This window comes from Magallana gigas, chromosome 1 (genome assembly GCF_963853765.1).
Source record: "Magallana gigas chromosome 1, xbMagGiga1.1, whole genome shotgun sequence".
Lineage (NCBI taxonomy): Eukaryota > Metazoa > Mollusca > Bivalvia > Ostreida > Ostreidae > Magallana > Magallana gigas.
In genome coordinates this window covers 45,818,737-45,838,944 of record NC_088853.1, presented here as the reverse complement: position 1 = coordinate 45,838,944, position 20,208 = coordinate 45,818,737, and the positions used below count along the sequence as shown (strand labels likewise).

General features: G+C 34.9%; 2 protein-coding genes across 2 annotated transcripts; both read left to right on the top strand.

Annotated features, from left to right (window-relative positions):
- Window positions 1-446: 446 nt before the first annotated feature.
- On the top strand, window positions 447-6,230 carry LOC105342494 (transcription activator GAGA). Its single transcript, XM_011449460.4, has 2 exons — window positions 447-677; window positions 5,259-6,230. Exons 1-2 carry the CDS (start codon window positions 606-608, stop codon window positions 5,907-5,909), a joined length of 723 nt encoding a protein of 240 aa, XP_011447762.3. The 5' UTR covers window positions 447-605; the 3' UTR covers window positions 5,910-6,230.
- A 559-nt stretch (window positions 6,231-6,789) lies between these two features.
- Window positions 6,790-17,681, top strand: LOC105342493 (blastula protease 10). Its single transcript, XM_011449458.4, has 13 exons — window positions 6,790-6,996; window positions 9,622-9,842; window positions 10,793-10,867; window positions 11,064-11,156; window positions 12,292-12,379; window positions 12,471-12,609; window positions 12,984-13,068; window positions 16,135-16,329; window positions 16,434-16,563; window positions 16,663-16,779; window positions 17,026-17,132; window positions 17,302-17,426; window positions 17,526-17,681. The coding sequence occupies exons 1-13, from the start codon at window positions 6,822-6,824 to the stop codon at window positions 17,671-17,673; spliced, it is 1,698 nt and encodes a 565-aa protein (XP_011447760.3). The 5' UTR covers window positions 6,790-6,821; the 3' UTR covers window positions 17,674-17,681.
- The last annotated feature ends 2,527 nt before the right edge of the window (window positions 17,682-20,208 follow it).

The following is a 20,208-nucleotide window of genomic DNA, read 5'->3' as shown; positions in this document are numbered from 1 at the left end:
ATCGACTAAGCTAAACGAGTAAAATTGACATGGCTAGTAATAAAGTATAAGATTTCGTTCCACATAATTCTGTCATATAATATTTGTTAGATGTGAATCAGATACTACATGTTCTCTGAGCTCAATTTTTGACTACGATTTAAGAAAAATGGAAAAACAAACAAACAAACAAACAAATAGTCCAGTTAAGTCGAATTTGCCATGCAGGCCGATTGTAAAACCTGGTTTAGCACGTCCCCAGTCGGCGGAGTGATGGCGTTATGTAAGACAATGCCCTGTCATGTTAGTTACACTCAGAGAGGGATACCTTAATAAGTGGTCACGCATCACGTGTTGCAGTAGACGTAAACCCCTCATTAACACCACACACACGGCAAATGCACGGCCCGTAGTGGGTCAAGTTCGCTTTATCGTAATGCTTTATTTATGTACACGTCTTACGTAATTTGTCAATAAGGATATACAGAGCTAATACATGCCAGTGACCTTATTCGTCCCGGGTTACACGGAATCCCCGTCTCTGATTGGTCAGTCAAAAGTGTGAATCTCCATTCCGGTGGTCGCCCAAAGAAAAGTACTGCGAAGAGACTTGCGCGTGGACAGACATGGATATTGTGTTACTGGTCTGTGTTTTCACCATCCTCCCAGGGGCTTTCCCGGCTCACCTTTCCAGAAATGTAAGTGATTAAAACCATAAAAACAACAGGCTCTCAAAACGTTTTTAAACATAGAAAAAAAACATACTCTGAATATTTTTTTTAAACAAAGTTCCGATAGTTTTTAATTTTAGCTGTGATGAAATGCTTACTCATAAAAAAAGACAGTTTATTTGATAAGTATCTTAGAATTTCGATTCATACATACCTTCCCTGTCATGTAAAGATGCTATTTTGAATAGCTAAGATAAGAATTTAAAATGGAAAAAATAATAAAACAGCACATAATTCGGCTTTGAAAATGTTCTTTATTTAAATGAACCATGTCCTTTCTTTATATACCTTTTAACAAATTAAGTTATTCATTTTCTCAGTAGTAAAAATATGTGATACGGTTCGTCTGTTAGTTAATATCATGATTTCAGAGTACTTTCAGAGTGCTCTTTGATGGAAAACTATTAGTGCATGTTTTTAATTCGTCGCTACTTTATATCAAGCTACTAGTATTCAGCTTTTAATTGAAAAATAAGGTGGTTAATGTTTTTTATTTTATCTGGAGAACGTATGAGATAAAGTATCGTATCAATATTCATATAGCTTAATTAATATGTCATGATATAACAGACCAACCCTCATTCCTATTTAATATGACACGAAATGTTAATCAAAGTCTGCTCCAGCTTCTGGGCTGTGACAGAATTACGAGCCAGTATACTTTACCTAATTGTATAATGAATGTAAGAAAACTCACGGACATTGGACATCACCTTGCCTGCTCCCAGCAAGCATGATTAATTCTTGCATCTCTCTCTCTCTCTCTCTCTCTCTCTCTCTCTCTCTCTCTCTCTCTCTCTCTCTCTCTCTCTCTCTCTCTCTCTCTCTCAGATTGACAATAGGGACAAAGAATTATTTTATTTTCGATGTTCTTACTGATTAGGGTCTCCATGTACGATATGCACGTTGGTTCCTGCCATTATGCCATTATGACTCATTGTTGTACCTCCAGATCGACATCACATTAAATTCAATTAAGTCATCAGTAGGTTGATCTGTGACCGACAGGGAATCCGCCATAGATCACTGAGGGATGAGTAACACATCAACACCGATCTGTCGGAGACAAGGCTAGCTTATACTGCCGCTATTGCAATTCTATCCCGAACACATCTCTCCCCCTTTTCGCACATACTATATAGGATGAGCATTCGGAATGATTCTAAAAGTTGATTCTTGCAAGAGTTGAAAAAAAAAAAATGAGTGTCAAACAATTTCAGTACACGTCACTAATCTGACAGTGGTTTTTCACGATAATCTGTACGGTAAAATTTAAAAAGAATAGAAATTTAAAACTGGGATTATATGTGCATTTATAAATGATAAAATATTATAGAGCTCATATTTATTATCGGCCGCAAGGAAGATGGCAAATCTTCTCACGTGATCGAGAATTGAACATGTTATTATTGTGTATTTATTCTAATCCTTATTAAAATATTGTCCTTTTCGATATATTTCATTTTATCAAAAGTAGTCATGTTGTATATTTTATTTCATAAAATGAAATATATCGGAAAGGACAATATGCCAAGTTGTGTACTGATATTGTTCGGGGTAAAAAGTTGAAAGATCAAAATATACTGAGTACTTTTGTTTTCAAAAATTTCCATAGCTCAACGTAGGGATGAGATAAAGGGGAAACATCCAATAAATAAATGAAGCACTGTACATGTATACACACTCTGAATTAATAGTAAGTAAATGTTTATATGTTAAGCATCCGGCTCGGCCATAAAAGCTCTAATGGTCGCGGCGCATTGGTTGTCCTCCGTTTATGGGGGATGTGCGGCCATCTTGTACATTTAAGGATAAAAAAGTAAACATTTCTTCAACTGCTGTATGCTGTATGTGCTCGAAACTGGCCCAAAATGTTGCCAAAATATAAAAAAAAAATCCCAATAAATATGAAACTCCTACGTGTCATTTTGTTTGAATTAAAAGAATGCATACAAGAACAGGACAATGCCTTTTTAATCTCTTAGAACAGCTGTCGAACTGCGCTGCTACAGACGTATTTTGATAAAATATGAAGGGGGTTCATTGGTGTCCTCTCTACAACCAGTTGTTGAGAAAAAGGTCTAAGCTTGCTTATTTAAGTTCTAACTTTGTCTCAAAGAAGGGTACTCTATTCTTAAAATGGGTCTCAAACTACTAGTAGCAATTTCCACAAGGAATATTTGTCTGTGTTTCTTGAGGTACACTGGAGATTTTTTCATTGAAATATAAATTGAAGTATAATTTTTTTAATTTAAGGCACAGAGATGTTTATCAAATTCAACATGGAATCGGTTTGAATTGACATTTTTTTTCTATGAAAATATAACGTTAATGTGTTTCCATAGACACAGGAGTTCCAAGTATAGTCTGGATTTTTCTTGTTCGAAAAATAGATCCCATGGCGAATGATAAAAATAGAGTACCCTCTTTTAGGCACAGTTACAATATTAATGTTCAAGATTCAAACTTTTTTTCAACAAATAGTTGTAGAAAGGACACCAATAAGTATTTTTTTTTTCAGATTTCTAAATCTTCAAATATGTCTGTAGCTGTGCAGTTCGACAGCTGTTTTAATTGATTAAAAAGACATTGTCATGTTGTTGTATGCATTATTTTCATGCAAAATAATACGTAGAATCTCACATTATTTGCTTTTCTATCTTTTGGCAACAGTTCTGGTCAGTTTCGAGTAGAAACAAGCCAGTTCAAGAAATGTCTATAAAATTTGAATGAATAAAAGCAGAACAATGCAACATTCATTTCAAAATGTTTTTGATAGCTTTGCTTGTTGACCTGGGATGGGGGAGTCAGGATCTCTAATTTTCAAATTCTGGCATTTACGGCTGGCAAGGCTGTGGAAATGAAACATATAGATATTAAGATGTAAATATTGAGCGAGAAACCGCTAAAAGTGCCATTTCTACAATTACATCTCAATTTGTTAGAATTGAAAACGTTTAGTATCTGAAAAACTGATAAGATGTTCTCCAAATTTGATAGATGGAAGTTTTGCGATGAATTTGACACTTTGTTTGGTATTTATTGATATAAAAGGTTTAAGGCGCTAATGTTATCTGTGAGATATGTATAGTAGTACATGTATATCCTATTATAGCAATCTAATTAACACTAATTATAAAATAAGATATGTTTATATTCAATCGCAACTTGCAGATCTTGGAATATGTTAAAATTGTCTCCAAAATAGAATCATTTGCCATCAGTTTTAAGAATTAGCTTGGCGACTTTAAAGTCTTATATCATATTTTTAAGGTTAAATCGTAGACTAATACTGTACCTAAGGACAAGTTAAGGTGACCGATCTCACTCCTCAATGGGGTTGTATAAAGAATTCAATCTGAAGTATATCACTGTCTGGGGGGAGGGGGTGTCCGTTAAATCTAATTTTCTATACAGAACTCTTTAAAAATCCGCTTTTCGAAAGAATTGTCCCTCGTTTTCGCATAACAAGAGAATTGATTCAACTTTATACTTACATGTCCACTAACAGGAACCAAGGCCTGTATGTTGTAGCATTGATGTAGCAAACATACTACAAAAAAACTGCAATGAAGCCACAAATGGCGCCTAATACTCACGGTAATTGTTTGTAATTGTATAGGGTTAACAAGGAAAACTGCTATTTCAAAATGAAGTCATGAAGTTCACAAAATGGAGGTATAAAATAATGTACTCTGATTGTTGATACAAAGATTTGGGAAATACTTGCAACAGTCTAAAATAATATAGAAAAAAAATTTGATAGTAAATACCGGTAATATCTTACCGGTATACTGATCGATACAGAAGTCGTTGGTTAACATTTATGTTACAAAATTTTCAAACGTTAATTGTTAAATGCCCCTCAATTTTTATACATGCCCCTCAATTTTTATTCAGTGACTTTATCAATTAGCGAAATATTTTTGGACATAAATCAACCTATAGAAAAGAAACATGCATGACCTGTTCTTGAGAAGTGTGTGTGTGTGGGGGGGGGGGGTATATGTCTATACTGGGGCGGTTTCCTGCTGAGTTTGATTCTCCCTAACGATCTTTTTTAGAGAAATTCTAAACTGGGTCCATTTTGATTGATTTCGAAAGGTCAGATTTTCATGTGTCCGATTTTCTTACCAAAAAAAATATGCAAGTGGGGACCACAGCTTCATTATACATTCAATAAGTAGGCATCGTGTGTAGGCCGGCTAGTGTAGCCTGTCACGGCGCGCTCCCAACAACGAGTCTAGAAACCTTTTTTTCTTGACCTCATTAATCACCAATCACTCGGACAATCAGCGACGAATTGAGTGCCTCGTAAATTTGCAAAAGGACATTTTAGTAAATCCCGATATATATGAATGAATCGTTTAAATTTGAATGCGTCAAAATTAGCCCACTACTGGCGCAGGAAAAATTGTAGGTTTTTACAACAAAGTACACTAGACCATATTATCCTTAAGTTTTATTTACATATGTTGCTTGATTTGATTGTGAAGAATAAAATGAAAATGTAATTTAATCGTCTTTTGTTTGATTGTTTCCCGTTAGGCCGCTCCGTCAGACAGACGATCTCTTCGCCAGTCAACTGGAACATCACTTCCAAGTCGGGGAGGTTCTTCCAACAGCCGAGTCCCCATCATTACCTCAGCGGAACTGCGTGCTATCTACAGAGCGCGGAAAATAAGAAGACAGCAGCAATTACAAGAGCAACAGAGACGAATCGCCCAAATGTCAAAGATACAAAACAATGCCGCAACCCAACAAAACTTGTTATCCCAGCTTCTTACACAGCAGCAGCAGCAGCAACAAACACCCCTTCAGCAACACACACAGCTCCAGCAACAGCAACAAATACCAATTTCCAATGATATGCTGCGAAACTTGTTGTTGGCAGCTTTACTAGGGAACGAAATGAATACAGCAACAAATACAGCACAGGTACAAACTCCAAAACAATCACCGCCAACAGCAACAAAGGGTGCAGCTAACGCAGCAAAGACACAAATTGCCAACAACAACCCAGTGGTTATAGAAACAAACGGAAGTATTCAGCTTTCAGAAGTCAAAAAAGCAAACGGACAAACACATATAGTGATTGATGCCTCCAGCATGGGACTAAATCCGCTGGCTGCAACCCTAAAACCCGGCGAAGATCCCCCGGAACCAGAAATCAAGTTGCCTTTTGGTCACAGGAAGTGACGTTAAAATTCGAGTCTATGAGCTTTGCACATAGATTCTCATTTTCGGTGTTTGTGGGGAAAATGAGCGCAGATCTCTGGCGAATTTGTCACAGGGTTGAGTGTCGGACCTGTCTTTTTACCGTACGTCAGCTCTGTGTCACCATATACTGATTTTAAAAAAAAAAATCCTAATTTGTCCAGAAAATGAAGAAAACAATTTTCCAAGTCATTTGGACCCCATAGCAGCCCAGTTCAAGTACATTTTGAAATTTTTCACCTTTTCTAAAAAATCTATTTGTTCCAACCATTTGGTTTGTTGTTGAATAAATCTTGTTTTGACTTCAGCTATTTTCGTCTTTGTAAACACATCATCAAGGATAAGAATCGTCAATACATGAAGCCTCAAAGAAAATTGCTAGACACGGAGTTGTACAGAAATTTAAAATCAACCTATTATAATTTTATGACCACAGAAATAAGTAAAATTTAATCAAAAAATGAATTTACTTATCGCGTGTTGATTTCCCCGACACATTTTTAAGATTTCCTCGTTAATTTGTCTGATCGAATTACAAACTGCTTATTTTTGGCAAGAATCTTACTCGCATTTTCTTACGGACAAATGTTATTTTAGTCGCTGGCTTTAATTTCCAATTTAATATCAGGTCATTTGCCTGGCTTTAGGCGGTATTAGTCCAGGTAGAATCATAATTACCTAGGGCCAGGCCAAAACAATTTGAGTTTCTTTTAGATCAGTAATAATAACGCATTGTTTGAATATCATCAGTGCAAATTCTAGGAAATTGTTTCATTTTACAAGTTGACGTATTTCTTATAAAGCTAACATACCTGTTATATCAATCAGCAGTATGCAAGTACCGTGTTTTAACAAAGTCGGTGTAAGAAGACATACCGCTTATATACCCCACATATGACACACAAAATTAGTGGTGCTTTGCCCGGGCCCTCGCCGGTCATATATAACCGGTTATCTCGAATCCTTGCCCAGCATCTCGACGTTTTACATGAGAGGAACCAAATGGCCCTTTACACGGCAACTTTTTTTTACCTGTCTGTGCTGGTATACCTTTCCCAGGTCGTTACAGGTAAGATCAGATCCAGACTGTTTTTAGCAGTAAATCTGTGTCTTTGATTGATTTATATAAGCATAGTTTTATCATAATACATGTATTTTTAATATAATGGAAGAAAACAAAAACAATCACGGACAAAAAGTACCTACCCTATGTCATTTTAAAAAATATATTTTTTTCTGTATTTTTTATAGTGAACTTATTTTTCAAAAGTGTTCTGAAGTTAATATTTGTCGGATTTTAAAAAAAAAAAAAAAAAAAAAGAACAAAATCAAAAAAGGATGGATCTTGAAAAATGTTTATTTCAAAATAATTAAATCATATCTGCCTTAGATATGATTTAATTATTTTGAAATAGTTTTATTACAACTTATTTTTAAATTTTCTCTATGTACATTTTGCAGTATTCGAGCACCGAAAATTGTTAATATTACGTCAACAAAGTGCGGGAATTTTAATTTAGTTTAATATTATGCAAAAATACATCAAAATGATGTATTTATCAATTTAAATCTTTTCAAGATTGCTCCAGAAGTAATTTTTGATCATTTTTTAAAAATGCATTAATGAAAAGAAAACCCACCTACAAATAAAATTAAATGAAAAAAAATGTCTATATACAATGTAAATATGTAAATATATATACGATAAAGTGAAATTTCTAAAAGTATTTATGGATACAAAATATGTTGATTTTTATGTATAAGTGAATCAGAGGAAACGAGTGCTTATTTACGTTGTCTTTAAGTGAATTGTTGGCCAAGAGCAAAACATGTAATGTTTACAATATTTCAAATTACTGATGCTGAAAATAAATTTTCGACAACCCATTTCTGGCGCGGGCATTCTTAGTACAATAAAGAAAAGAAGTAGATATGTGTCGCTGACCCCCTCACGTGTGGACAATCTACTATAAACATCATACCTAAAATAGTCACCGCTCGTGCACTGTATATCAAACCCTGGCGACTATTTAGGCATAATACATGCACTTTAATACAAAAAGTCTACAAAAAAGTGAGCATATTATCTGCTGCATGTATCTGTACATCATGTCAGTCACTCAGAAAACAACAAAACGGTTCATAATGCTGAACCCTGAGGAACTCATGCATGTAAAATACTAACAGACGAATATGAATCACGATACATTATTAATTAAGCAGCCATGAAACCATTAAAAAAACCCACCATGCCATGATGGATTCCGTACGTTAGAAGTTTTTAATATTTGGCGCCACATGCGTTATTGGGGTATTTACCCTCATTAGTAGTTCAAATGTTTAAGTTAATACTTAAACAATAAAATGCTTTCTTTGGTGATTCATTCGGGATATGAAGGTAGCGACATTGCAGAAAAAAAAATACATAACCCGCGTTAGCGTGTTATGTAAAATTTTTCTCATGATTGCTACCTTCGTAACTCGCATGAATCACCAAAGAAAGCATTTTATTATTTATATTAACACCTTTCTTTTAACTAAGTAATAAATTGATTACGAAAAGTAAGTAAAATTCACTAAATTACTTTTAATGTACATAAGTACGTTAGCTAAAAGAAACAGCCAAATCTTTGAGTCTGGCATCATCATGATTATTTCGTGCAGTCCGTGATATTTCTTAGGTCGCTGTAGGTTTGGACCAATCGATAAACGAGCGTGTCAATTTCAGTCCTGTCACATTCTCGTCAGTTTCAGCCGCTGTAGATTTCGACTAACCGATAAACGGGATGTGTAGATTTCAGTCTGGCTGTTTCTATATACTATTGAACTCCTGGTTATAACCTATCTGCAATTTGCAATACAGATTTTTATCAATTATATAAATGCTGAAAAACAATGTGTTTCTTTACACTTCCAAAACAATTCAGATTCTAAATAGAAATTGGTCGTAATTCAGTTGTGTCTTCTAGCTTAAATTAATTAAAATGTTGCTATTATCCACGAGCAAGGGGACATCATTTTGAGTATGCATCATCATTTTTTATGACTGGCAAATTATCAATTTCAAAATATAAAATGACGGCAAAGGACTGTATATCTCTGAAATCTCAGCTTAGAACCTGCTTTCAACCGAACTGTGTAGTTTAATAGAATCACTGAACTATCACTTAAAGCTTAGCTAAGAACTTCCTATCCTGCAACTAAATTTCAGCATAGAAATAGGTATCACTAACATCTCAGCATAGAAATTTCAAAACAATTCGGCATATTGCTTGCTATAAATAAAATCTCGGCATAAAACTTGATACAGCAAAACTCGGTTAAAACGAAGTCACTGGGACCTAAGAGATTACTTCGTTATATCCGTAATTCGTTATAACCGTATAAGAAATTCATTAAATTTACATAGTTGGGGATTCAAGATGACTTCGCTATATCCGTGAATTTTGCAATATCCGTGTTCGTACTAAACAAGTTTTACTGTATTAATAAAGTTTCGGCATATAGAACTTGCTTTTTCTCAAATCTCGGAATAGAACTTGCTGTCAATAAAATCTCTGCATAGAATTTTCTGAAATCTCGGCATAGAGTTATTATAATTGATTAAAAACAATATAGAACTTCCTATATCTGATAATTCAGCATAGAATTTGCTATCACTGGGATCTGACGTACGTTTTGACACTATGTACAGCGGACTCTGATCCACAGCAAGACGAGGGAACTCTGGTGAGGGACCTGCTCACCTTGTTAAAGAGACACCAGGGGTCTGTTCACCCCCTACGGCGGTCGGAGTCCGGGGGCACGGAGACAGGGGCGCAGGGAGGAGACGTACCCAGTGAGGGGAAGATCAGTGATTTAACCAAAGAAAACTGGGAGCGGATCAAAAACCCCACAAAACAACTGGACACGTGGGTAATTTGTAAAATCAACATCTAACAATAGAATGATTTATGGATGTATACTTTTAAAGTCTTTGATAGGACTGCTCAGCTCTAGAAAATTTAGAAAAACGTGACGTGTATAAATGTTTATTTCAAATTCTGTTAAGTTTGTATCAGTATTTTTAATAATTTGATAAAAATGATATAGATATATATTTTTTTTTAATTCTTAGAATTATCAATATACGTTATTGATGTAAAACTACCTTAGAATCATTGAAATTGATAATGGCTGCTTTTTCGAGGATTAATTGGATGTATCAATGAAAAGAGAAACGAGTTTTGATATTATTGCTGAGCGATTCCACGAATTTTTCTTCCCCATGAGACTGTACATCAAAATAATGAACACTGTCAAGGAATGGCGCTGGCGAATTTTAATTATTTGACTTAGTACTCTCATTTTTTTCTTTATACACTTCGTATGTCCTCTCTAAAAATGTCCGCTCTTTAAAGATATTTTTTTTTTCAATTGAGAATGTTGGATATTTTTGTGCACACCATGGGGATCGTCGACGCATGCAGGATGTTCAGTAATTCAAAGAAAAAAAAACAGCAAAAAAACCCCCAAAAAACAAAACAAACCAAAAAAAACCCCCAAAAAACACCGACTCCTTTGTCTTTTAACATATCCTATCGTGGGCATACTTCCAAGTATCAAAGTCGTCATCGTTTCTTTCGCTGGCTCTGTCTCTTTATCTTTTTCCGATTCTCCTTTTTAAATCCCGCTATTTACATTTTAGTTATATAGTTCATTTGTGCAGTTCTGAACACAGGCATCTGCATCATTTCAATGTTTCCATAGGCATTGTATTGATAATTATTATTTATAGAGTATCTTGTTTGTGTACACATATCCTAGTACATGTATGAAGCAATTAATGAGGTGTACCGATATACATTAGTACTCTAATTCTGTAGAATGGAGATCAGAATGTACCAGAGGCGGATCTAATGGAGAGCTTCGTGGTCATCGACGGCGATAAACAACTGAAGGTATCACTGTTTATTTTACACTTCAATAAATACATGTAGATATAAACTTCTGCATAGAACTGATCCCTCGACCAAATCAGTTGTGACATCCCGTAGTGCTTTAAATCAGCGTAAATTTTTTGATCAATGGTAATGGTGATCGATGTCTTATTTCGATTGAAGTTTGTTAGTTCTGTACAATATTTGGTATTCCTAGCCGGTCGGTCTCCGACCATGGGACAAATCTGTGGTGAATGCAGAGAGCAACGATGTCCATGTCGAGGGCAGAGAAAGCGGAAATGACGCAACGGTTAGTACTTGCTTCTTTCAAGTCTTTTATGACATGAAATATTCTGCAGTGGTTAGTAAATTATTATACATGTAATAAAGGTCTATAGCCTCCGGTCTGTAAGAATTTGGATGGACGACCTGGAGATACAGACCTGCAGCTACCGTAATGGCTAATGCCTATTATATCTGTCCCAGGTTACTGAGTCCGTCACCTTTTGACGACATTTAACGAAAATACAAATACCTGTCAATAAAGTAGATTTGAAATCGATATGATTTAATTCTGGTTGTAACGCGCTTTCTGATTGGTTAAAAAAAATATTTTATATCGTATAAAGAATGTTGCCTATGTCATAGTAAGACTACCGTCAAAAACGTATCAATACACCTGACGTTACGTTTGAATTTTGTACAATTTTACGTCATTTTAAAGGTCATATGACCGTTTTTATCTACAATGAAGAGTAAAAAAATTAAATTATAAGCAATGAATTCATATTTATTAGTTTTATACGATATAAAATGGTTTGAAACAGTTTACGCTTTTTTGTAAACCGCTTCGCGGTTTATAAAGCGTAAACTGCCCCAAACCATTTTATATCGTATAAAACAAATAAATATTGAATTCATTCCTTAAATAAGCGAAAAAAAATCAAGATTTCGTCATTGACACTTCATCTATTTTAACCCGGAGAAATAACATAAACGAAAACTAATTTCTTAGGGAGATTTATAATGAAAAATGTTTGTAACATCTTTATTCCATTCGGAAATACTCTGGAAACCTCGCACAATTTTTCAACGTTATAATCCGGGCACTTTTTATGACGTTTGCAGAGCAAAATCCCCGTAGACTTTCTATTTTGGGTTGGGTATTGAAACCTGAAGCAACAGAGGGGGCAATCTGGGCTTTTTTTAACTACAGGATAAACGTAGTTTGAGCATAAAGAGTGGTGGAAGAAGAAATTATGTGTGTAGTTAACTGCAAACAGCCCTCGACCCCCCCCCCCCACCTAAAAAAATCCAAAATAATTAAATACAGCTAGTGTATGGTTTTATGTATGAAAAAAAACCATAATTGGTTATTTAGCATTGAAATGACTGACACCTGAAAACTGACGCAAAAATTACCCACTATTCTATTTATGCCACAGAGTAAGAGCTTAAAGAAAAGGAATTTTGCCAAAGATGAACGACTTTGGGAGTATGGCGTCGTACCTTACGAAATCGATCCCAAAATAAGTGAGTGCTTTTTCGATTCGTTTCTTTTAACTCTCTTTTACACTGGTACCTATTGAAAAAAAACTGGCTTGATATTCCTTCTCTTTGACAGCCCAGTCTGACATGATAGCCACCATCAAGGCGGGAATCGACCAGATGAACAAGTACACGTGCTTACGCATCCTGCCTCGTTCTCAGACCACGAATATGAACCTTCCACACAAACAGTACTTACTGTTCCAGCCAGATTCGTGAGTATTCGTGTAGCATCGCCATCAAATATATACATTCAAGACTCGCTTTTTTAACGGTTTGATTCTAGTGTTTGAACTAATGCTTGGTGGAACATCAGAAAAGACTTTGCATACAGTATCATAGCCGCTCCCGAGCTAATTTTTTAAATGCCGAACGATATCTATTTGCATATATCTAGCCTCTATATAAAGGGTAGACATATATAAAAAGATATCGTTCGCCATTTACAAAATTAGCAGGGGAACGCCTTTGTACAGTATATAGGGCTAAGTGATGTATCTATTTGTGACGAAATGTGTTCTGCTTATTTGATTCGTTGTTTAATGCCCACGTGACGTACACTCTAGCAGCCTGTGACTCTATTTGACAGAATCTGTATCTCGTTTATCGGGAGGTATGAATACCTGAACTCAGACGCCCAACCAATCGGACTCAGCTATCCCCTGTGTAACCAGGTATGTCATTAATACTGTCATGTTGTAAATTTTGAATTTACTGGGTGGGTGTAAATACAAATTGTGGCACTTATGCGGCGTTTTTCCTTTGATGACTGGTGTACAATAATTTCCAATACTTGTTCTTCACCCGAGTAGGCGTGGCTTATCACCGTACAATAACTTTAGAATTTACAAGTTATTGTACTGTATGAAAGAAGGCATGGTGATAGTACCGTACAATATTTATTATTGTACAGTGAAAAAAAAAGCAAACTTCCACAAAACTTATGCTTTAATCAATTTCATAACAACTCTAAACTCAAATTCTGCTGAACGTCCTTGTATAATTTTTAACACAGACAACATAAAATTCAACAACAATTATGAAAAATATACGTTTCGTGTAGTTTAACAACCTATCTGGCTACTAACTATACTTTAAAACTGAAACGTAATGTTGCAGTTTTTAAATTATCCAAACGGGAATCTAGGCCTCTTGCTCATGGGCTCCTCTTCACTATGGACAGTTGCAGATGTTTCCGGAAAAACGGAACACTCGGGGATATTAGGAGCAGGAGTATTCAACGCAATCGAGTTATCGGTACACTCGTTGGGCGATGTGGTCGGCTTTTTTGAAACGTTTTCGTCTTCACCTAAAAAGTTCCAATCCAGTTTAAATTCACCATGATCCAATCCTGTTTCGTACTCTGCAAGCGTCTGCGTAACGCTCATATATGTTCAGTAATCCGTCGAAAGCTTCTATTTCGTCACAAACTTGAGATGATGTAAAGTCGTCGATCTTTTCAATTTTGAATTCATCCTCAAGAAAATCTACGTCTATCTTTCAAAGCGGTCCAAACTGAAATGCCGCGCGAAAAATGCAGCTCGTGAAAGTAGGCGTGCCACAAATCATTTGCTGGACCAATCGTCATACAATAATTGCTGTATCTTGAAATGAAACGGGGTCGTGACCTCGTGCCCTTGCGGGCACTCGTCACGCCTCCGTTTCATTTCTAGATACAGCAATTATTGTATGACTATTAGTCCAACAAATATAACATTTACAACATGACAATGACAATATTAACATAGATTTACATTTACCGAATATAATTTCCTCTATTTCTTATAGAACTTTAGTTAATTTATAGCTCTATAGAAACAGCCAGACTGAAATCTACACGTCCCGTGTATCGATTGGTCGAAACCTACTGCGACTGAAACTGGCAGGACTGAAATCTATATGCACCGTTTAATCGATTTGTCGAAACCTAACGACCAAAGAAAAACCACGGACTCCACGAAATAATCATGATAATGTCAGGCTCAAATTCCCTTAGGAGAAGATGGCTGTTTCTTTTAGCTAACGTACTGATGTACATTAACAGTAATTTAGTGGATTATTTTTTATTTTTTATGATCAGTTTATCAATTTGTTAACAGAAAGATGTCAGTACAAACAATATTAAAATGCTTTTTTGGATGATTTATGCAGATTATGAAGGTACCAATCATTTCAGAAAAAATATACATGACCCACTAAAACGGATTGTGTATTTTTTCCTTCATAATTCGCGTGAATCACCAAAGAAAGCATTTTATTGTTTAAATAAACGATATAGATACAGTATATACGTCCCTGATTTGACCAGTATAAAAACCAGGCTTGGGGTAATGCTAAATGTAATGGTAATGCATTGCAATGCATTACATGTTTTCAAAGTAATGCTAGTAATGTGTAATGCCACCAATTTAGCATTACAAGTAATGGTAATGTAATGCATTACTTTCCAAAATCTAGTGTAATGCTGGCATTACATGGCATTACTTTGCATAACTATGCTTTTTTATGCATGCTCATGTTCATAAAATTGTGATTAATTGAATAACTTAAATTGTATTTGATTAAAAATTGTTTTTAAGAAAAAAAATAATTCTTGAGATAAAAATATTAAGTTGTATGATTTTTTTAATCACACAACTAAATAGTTTTTAAATTAAAATTAAAATTCCATTCCTAAATTGTCAATATAACTGCATATAACAACAAAATTTCAAAACATTTTAAGAGTGTTGTTATTAAGCTTTATATATCATTTGAAACATTTAATCCAATTAGTTGTGCATTAAATAAATTATTTACTTTGAAGAATGTGTCAACAACACACAATGCCCCAAGGATAATCTAAGTATCAAAACAATCTATTGTTTTAAGAGGTGCGAAACACCCCAATCCCCACCCCTCTATTGGCTGTGTTCCATTGGAATAGAGAACAGACAGTTGCATACACCATTTAAAAAAAGCAAAAAAAAAAATTGCACTTAAGAGAATGCAGTGTCCAACCATGATCCCTGTAAGCTTAAAACTTACTTCAATCTAGTACATGTATTATAACCCATTTGAAAATAATTTTTCTCTCTCTCTCTCTCTCTCTCTCTCTCTCTCTCTCTCTCTCTCTCTCTCTCTGTGTTTTATATAAGTACAATAGTTTGGACTGATAGAAAATAAAAGATTCATGTATTTTTTCTATTATTGCTTGAACACATATCTTAGATTTTCATACCCGACATAAATGCAGTTTAAAGATGAACCTTTGAAACTTTGATGATCATAAAGCGCAACAGCAATCTTGTATAAGTCATTAAATTTGAACGTGATAGTGAACATGAACCTATAAATATGTTTAATCATGTTTTAGATATGAAACGTTTTGCCCAAAAAAAATTCAGCTTTTTAATCACTTTTTAAAAACTTACTGATTTTTCACAAAGTAATGGTAATGGTAATGCATTACTTTACTCATGTAATGGTAATGTAATGCATTACTTCAAGAAAATTAAGTAATGGTAATTTAATGCCCAAATTCATGAAGTAATGGTAATGTAATGCATTACTTTACAATGTAATTCGCCCCAAGCCTGATAAAAACCAATGAGAATGCTGTGACTACTAGTATCCGGGAACAATGCTGGTCCAAATACATGTGTCTTTCAATATCTGTATCATGTCGGAAAGTTTTACAGTTTATGATATACCAAACCTCTCATTCTGTGAAGTGAACAAACAATTAACTGTCACTCCAGGTGCAGACGATCTTGCACGAGCTGATGCACGCAATCGGCATGCACCACGAGCAGTCACGTGACGACAGAGATCGCTACATCAAGATATTTTACGACAATATCGTGGGTGGCACCGGAAACAAAAACATGAACATTTACCCCACTTTCGACAGGTACCCGTATGACGCCGAGTCGGTGCTTCAATATGGACTGTATGTAAGTCAACCATAATAATCTAAGTTATCTAACAATGAATGTATACTTACGGAATTAATGTCAAAGAACCAAGGACTCTTACATCTCCTGTCTGCTTCTGTCAGGACCTCGCTATGAACAGTAATCAGAAAACAATGGAGCTGAGAGACAAGCTGCTGGAGTTTCTTCCCGCCATGACACGAAACCTGTCCTTCTACGACGTCGCGGAAATCACTAAGGCATACCAGTGTACAGGTAAAAACTCGAGTTACATATGTCTCTGAAGTCTCTGGGTTCTTTATGTGGAATGTTATCATTTAAACTCATGACTTTTATTTTATTTCTGTGACTTAGACCACTGTCCGTCCGTTCCGACGTGTGAGAACGGCGGCTTCGTCCACAAGGGCTGCGAGTGTCTCTGTCCCAAAGGTCTAAAGGGACAAAGGTGTGAGGAGGCCGACACAGACTCCGGTATGGCAAATTAAAGAGGGCTGCATCAATGCCACCATGTCACAAAAAAAGAAATTTTCTTCAGTAAATCTTGTATAATTGTTCATGTAAAAACCTGGTCCCCTAAGACGGTCTCGTATTGATTTGCATAAGTAGATGTTTTTTGGTGTGTAGCCGTTCGGGGAAAACACCATTTCCCAAGTATTCATACCTGTGTAGAGTTAGAATCATCTGTTTATATGAAAAGCGTGTTCGATTGGTTTTTAGGTTGTGGCGGGATAATTACACTGGCAGCAGGAGAGAGCCGTGAAATCACGACACCTAACTACCCCAACAACTACAACAGGGGCGCCCAATGTACCTGGTTAATTAAGGTGACGCTGTAATCATGTTTTATTGATAGATAATGTACACACACCTCAGAGAGTTAAAATATTGCAGAGATGCAGGATTTTTGGTTAAAGGAACTGTATCGTCATCAGATACCTATGGTCCTTTCTTAATTTTAGTGCTCTTTAACTAAATATTGTTTTGATCCTGTAGGGACCAGAGGATAAGCAAATAAAGATGACGATTCTGGAATTCCACGTGGCCTTCAACCAGCAGCGGCGCTTCTGCTACCATTGGGTGGAGATCAGATACAACCTGATTGGACAGACCGGGATCAGGTGACACATCTGTTTCCTCTGTTATAAATCATTAATGTAGCTTGCATATGCATTCACAAGACAGTTGTGTTCTTTAATATTCTCCCCTTCATTTTACAGAGAATGCGGATACCATCGGCCGGGGAGTGGCGTGTATGTCATGACGTCATCAGACGCCAAAGGCAAACTGCTTCTACTGTTTAATAGCGCCTTCAATGCGAATGTAGCGCCGACCAAAGGTTTCAAACTGAAAGTAGAAGTCGTTTGATATTTTCTATACGAATGATTTATGCTGAAAAAAAAATCGAATTTCTTGTTAGCGACAAATAACTTCCAGTTGGCCAAAGGGCACAACGAGAAAACATGTGCCTTTATCCAGTTGCAAATTTTTTTTTTATCTTTTGTATCGAATTTTCACAATTAATCAAAATAAAATTGTTCTTTTCTGCAATTTGGTATTGAATAGTCATAATTTGGGGTATTTCTAATCACTTTTTACATCTTTTTTTCAAGAATATTTATATAACATGTTTATATTAGGGTGTTTGGTATAAAAAAAAAAAAAAAAAAAAAAGTTATGTTGGTAAACAGATTTGCGTCACAAAAAGTTTTTATCTTTGATATGTTGTAAATATGATGACATTAAAAAGAAACCATGGCTGACAAATGCTGAACGCCCGACACAAATAGACGAATATTAGTACATTGTTACACATGGCATATTTGGACACTGCAGATCGTTTGTACTTGGGGAATTTTTTTTAGACTAGAAAAGCATGGTAATGTGCAAAGTGTATACATATTAATAAAAGTTGTTCCCCCCCCCCCCCCGCCCAAGACGTCTTCGGAAATCAATCGCAAAAGTTATGGTAAACGACGTGAAGGGTTTACCAATAACGTGAAGACTGGACTTCTCGTGTTACTAATTAGTCTTTCTACAAATACAAATTTATATTACAATTTAACTTTTGTTCGCCAGAGTCAAATTACAAGATGGTTTTCTAATGAAAATGCAGGGAAAAATTTTGTTTTGAGTTCAGTCTACGTAATTTGGAACAACCTCTGTAATTCAGTATTTGCTGTGTTTATAGTAACTAGAAGTGTCCTCATGGGACTAATACCCCCGCAAGGCTAATTTCAAATGGAACAAATAGTCGAATAGAATAATAAAGGTTTGGAACACATAGTACATATAAAAAAAATTCTAGAATTGTAAAAAAAAATTAGTTAACAAAGAAAAATTAAAATCAAATTTGTCAGAATTTCACTGTAAATACATATGTACGAGTATAACAGTAATATATTTACAAATCTATGTATCTGATGATATTTTTTAAATTTAATTGTTTTAAAGAAAAACCAACAAAATGACAATAACCCCTCCCTTTGCAGTAAATGAAAATACCGGTAGCCAAGCAATGCTCTTCTGTTGATAAAACTTTCAATATCTTTCTAATAAGAGTCTTGACAGATGCAATAAGTTTTTCGAATTTTCCCCACTTTCTCCTATGGCACAATGGAACTCCATATCAGAAAATTGATCCCATAGGACTATGATTTTCTTTGATGAGCTTGTTAAATTTAATAAACTCCCAAAACATTACCATAATTACCATACTATGTAAAAATATGTAAAAAAGAAAATTTAATATTACAAACAATTTTAAAATTGCCAAACACTACAATCATATCAGTAATTTTGAATTTCATTTAAATTAATGCCCTATAGGGTCACTTCACAATTTACTTGACTAATTAATAAGTTTAAACAACTTCTAAAAATAGTTAACTTCTTTATTAATAATGATATTATTTATTTCCCTATAACGATAGAAACTTGTGGTTTACTAGTACATGAAACAGTTTTAAAATAGCCCCAAAACCATCACCCATTTTACAGATAATCAATTTTCCCTTAACACATGCTCCATCTGAACCATGGCTCAGATAATGGCTCCCTTGGGACAAATCTTATTAGCTCCTAAGAATTTAACATTGACAAACAAAAATTTTGCATTGTCAGTTGATAGAATACTTATAAAAAATAAAAAAAATTATTAATTAAGACATAAAGACAAAAAAAACCTCCATCTGGATGTATTTATATATATAAATATATTTTAGAGTGTTTTAATACTATGAATTAATTAATAAAATCTGTAAGGATTACCTCCCTTACTTTTCAACATCAGTGTACAATATATAGAACAAGGAAAATGAAAACTGTCATAAAATCATTAAATCTTGTCTGATCTTGAAAAAAAATTGCAGGTGCATATCTTCAGATGGTGTTCAACATATGTACAAATTTTCAAACTGTTCCATGCAGTAGTAAAAAATTCTAGGGGGGGGGGGACAAAGTTGCGTCTACAGACGGACAGGGTGAAACCAATATACCCCCCTAAACTTCGTTTGCAGGGGTATAAAAACTGCCATTTATGATACATGGTTATTGGAAAGATTTTAAGGATGCCCTTAGTTTTTCACATAGTATTTCCTTTGAAAAAGGTGTAACCACTTAAAACATACGCATTCGCTTTTTTAAAGATTTAATTTAAATTGATAAGATAATAATTAATCGTAAAAGTGTTCATCATGAACAAGTTGTATAGCTCTTATTGTTCAAATACGGAGGATCGCTTTTCCGTATACATATATACCACAGGGGCTAAGCCCGTTTAAATATTAATTTCAATGTAACCATGGATAAAGATTTTTATTTATGGTTACATTGAAATTAATGTTAAAACGGGTTTGGTCCCTATGGCATATATACTAGTATTTGGATCAGGAAAGTCACGGC

Bases quoted from the DNA above. Each gene is read 5' to 3' on its own strand.
- LOC105342494 (XM_011449460.4), top strand. From the start codon at position 606: ATGGATATTGTGTTACTGGTCTGTGTTTTCACCATCCTCCCAGGGGCT. The intron at 678-5,258 runs GTAAGTGATTAA...GTTTCCCGTTAG, and splicing joins CGGCTCACCTTTCCAGAAAT to GCCGCTCCGTCAGACAGACG.
- LOC105342493 (XM_011449458.4), top strand. From the start codon at position 6,822: ATGACACACAAAATTAGTGGTGCTTTGCCCGGGCCCTCGCCGGTCATA. The intron at 11,157-12,291 runs GTTAGTACTTGC...TTTATGCCACAG, and splicing joins AAAGCGGAAATGACGCAACG to AGTAAGAGCTTAAAGAAAAG. The intron at 16,564-16,662 runs GTAAAAACTCGA...TCTGTGACTTAG, and splicing joins TAAGGCATACCAGTGTACAG to ACCACTGTCCGTCCGTTCCG.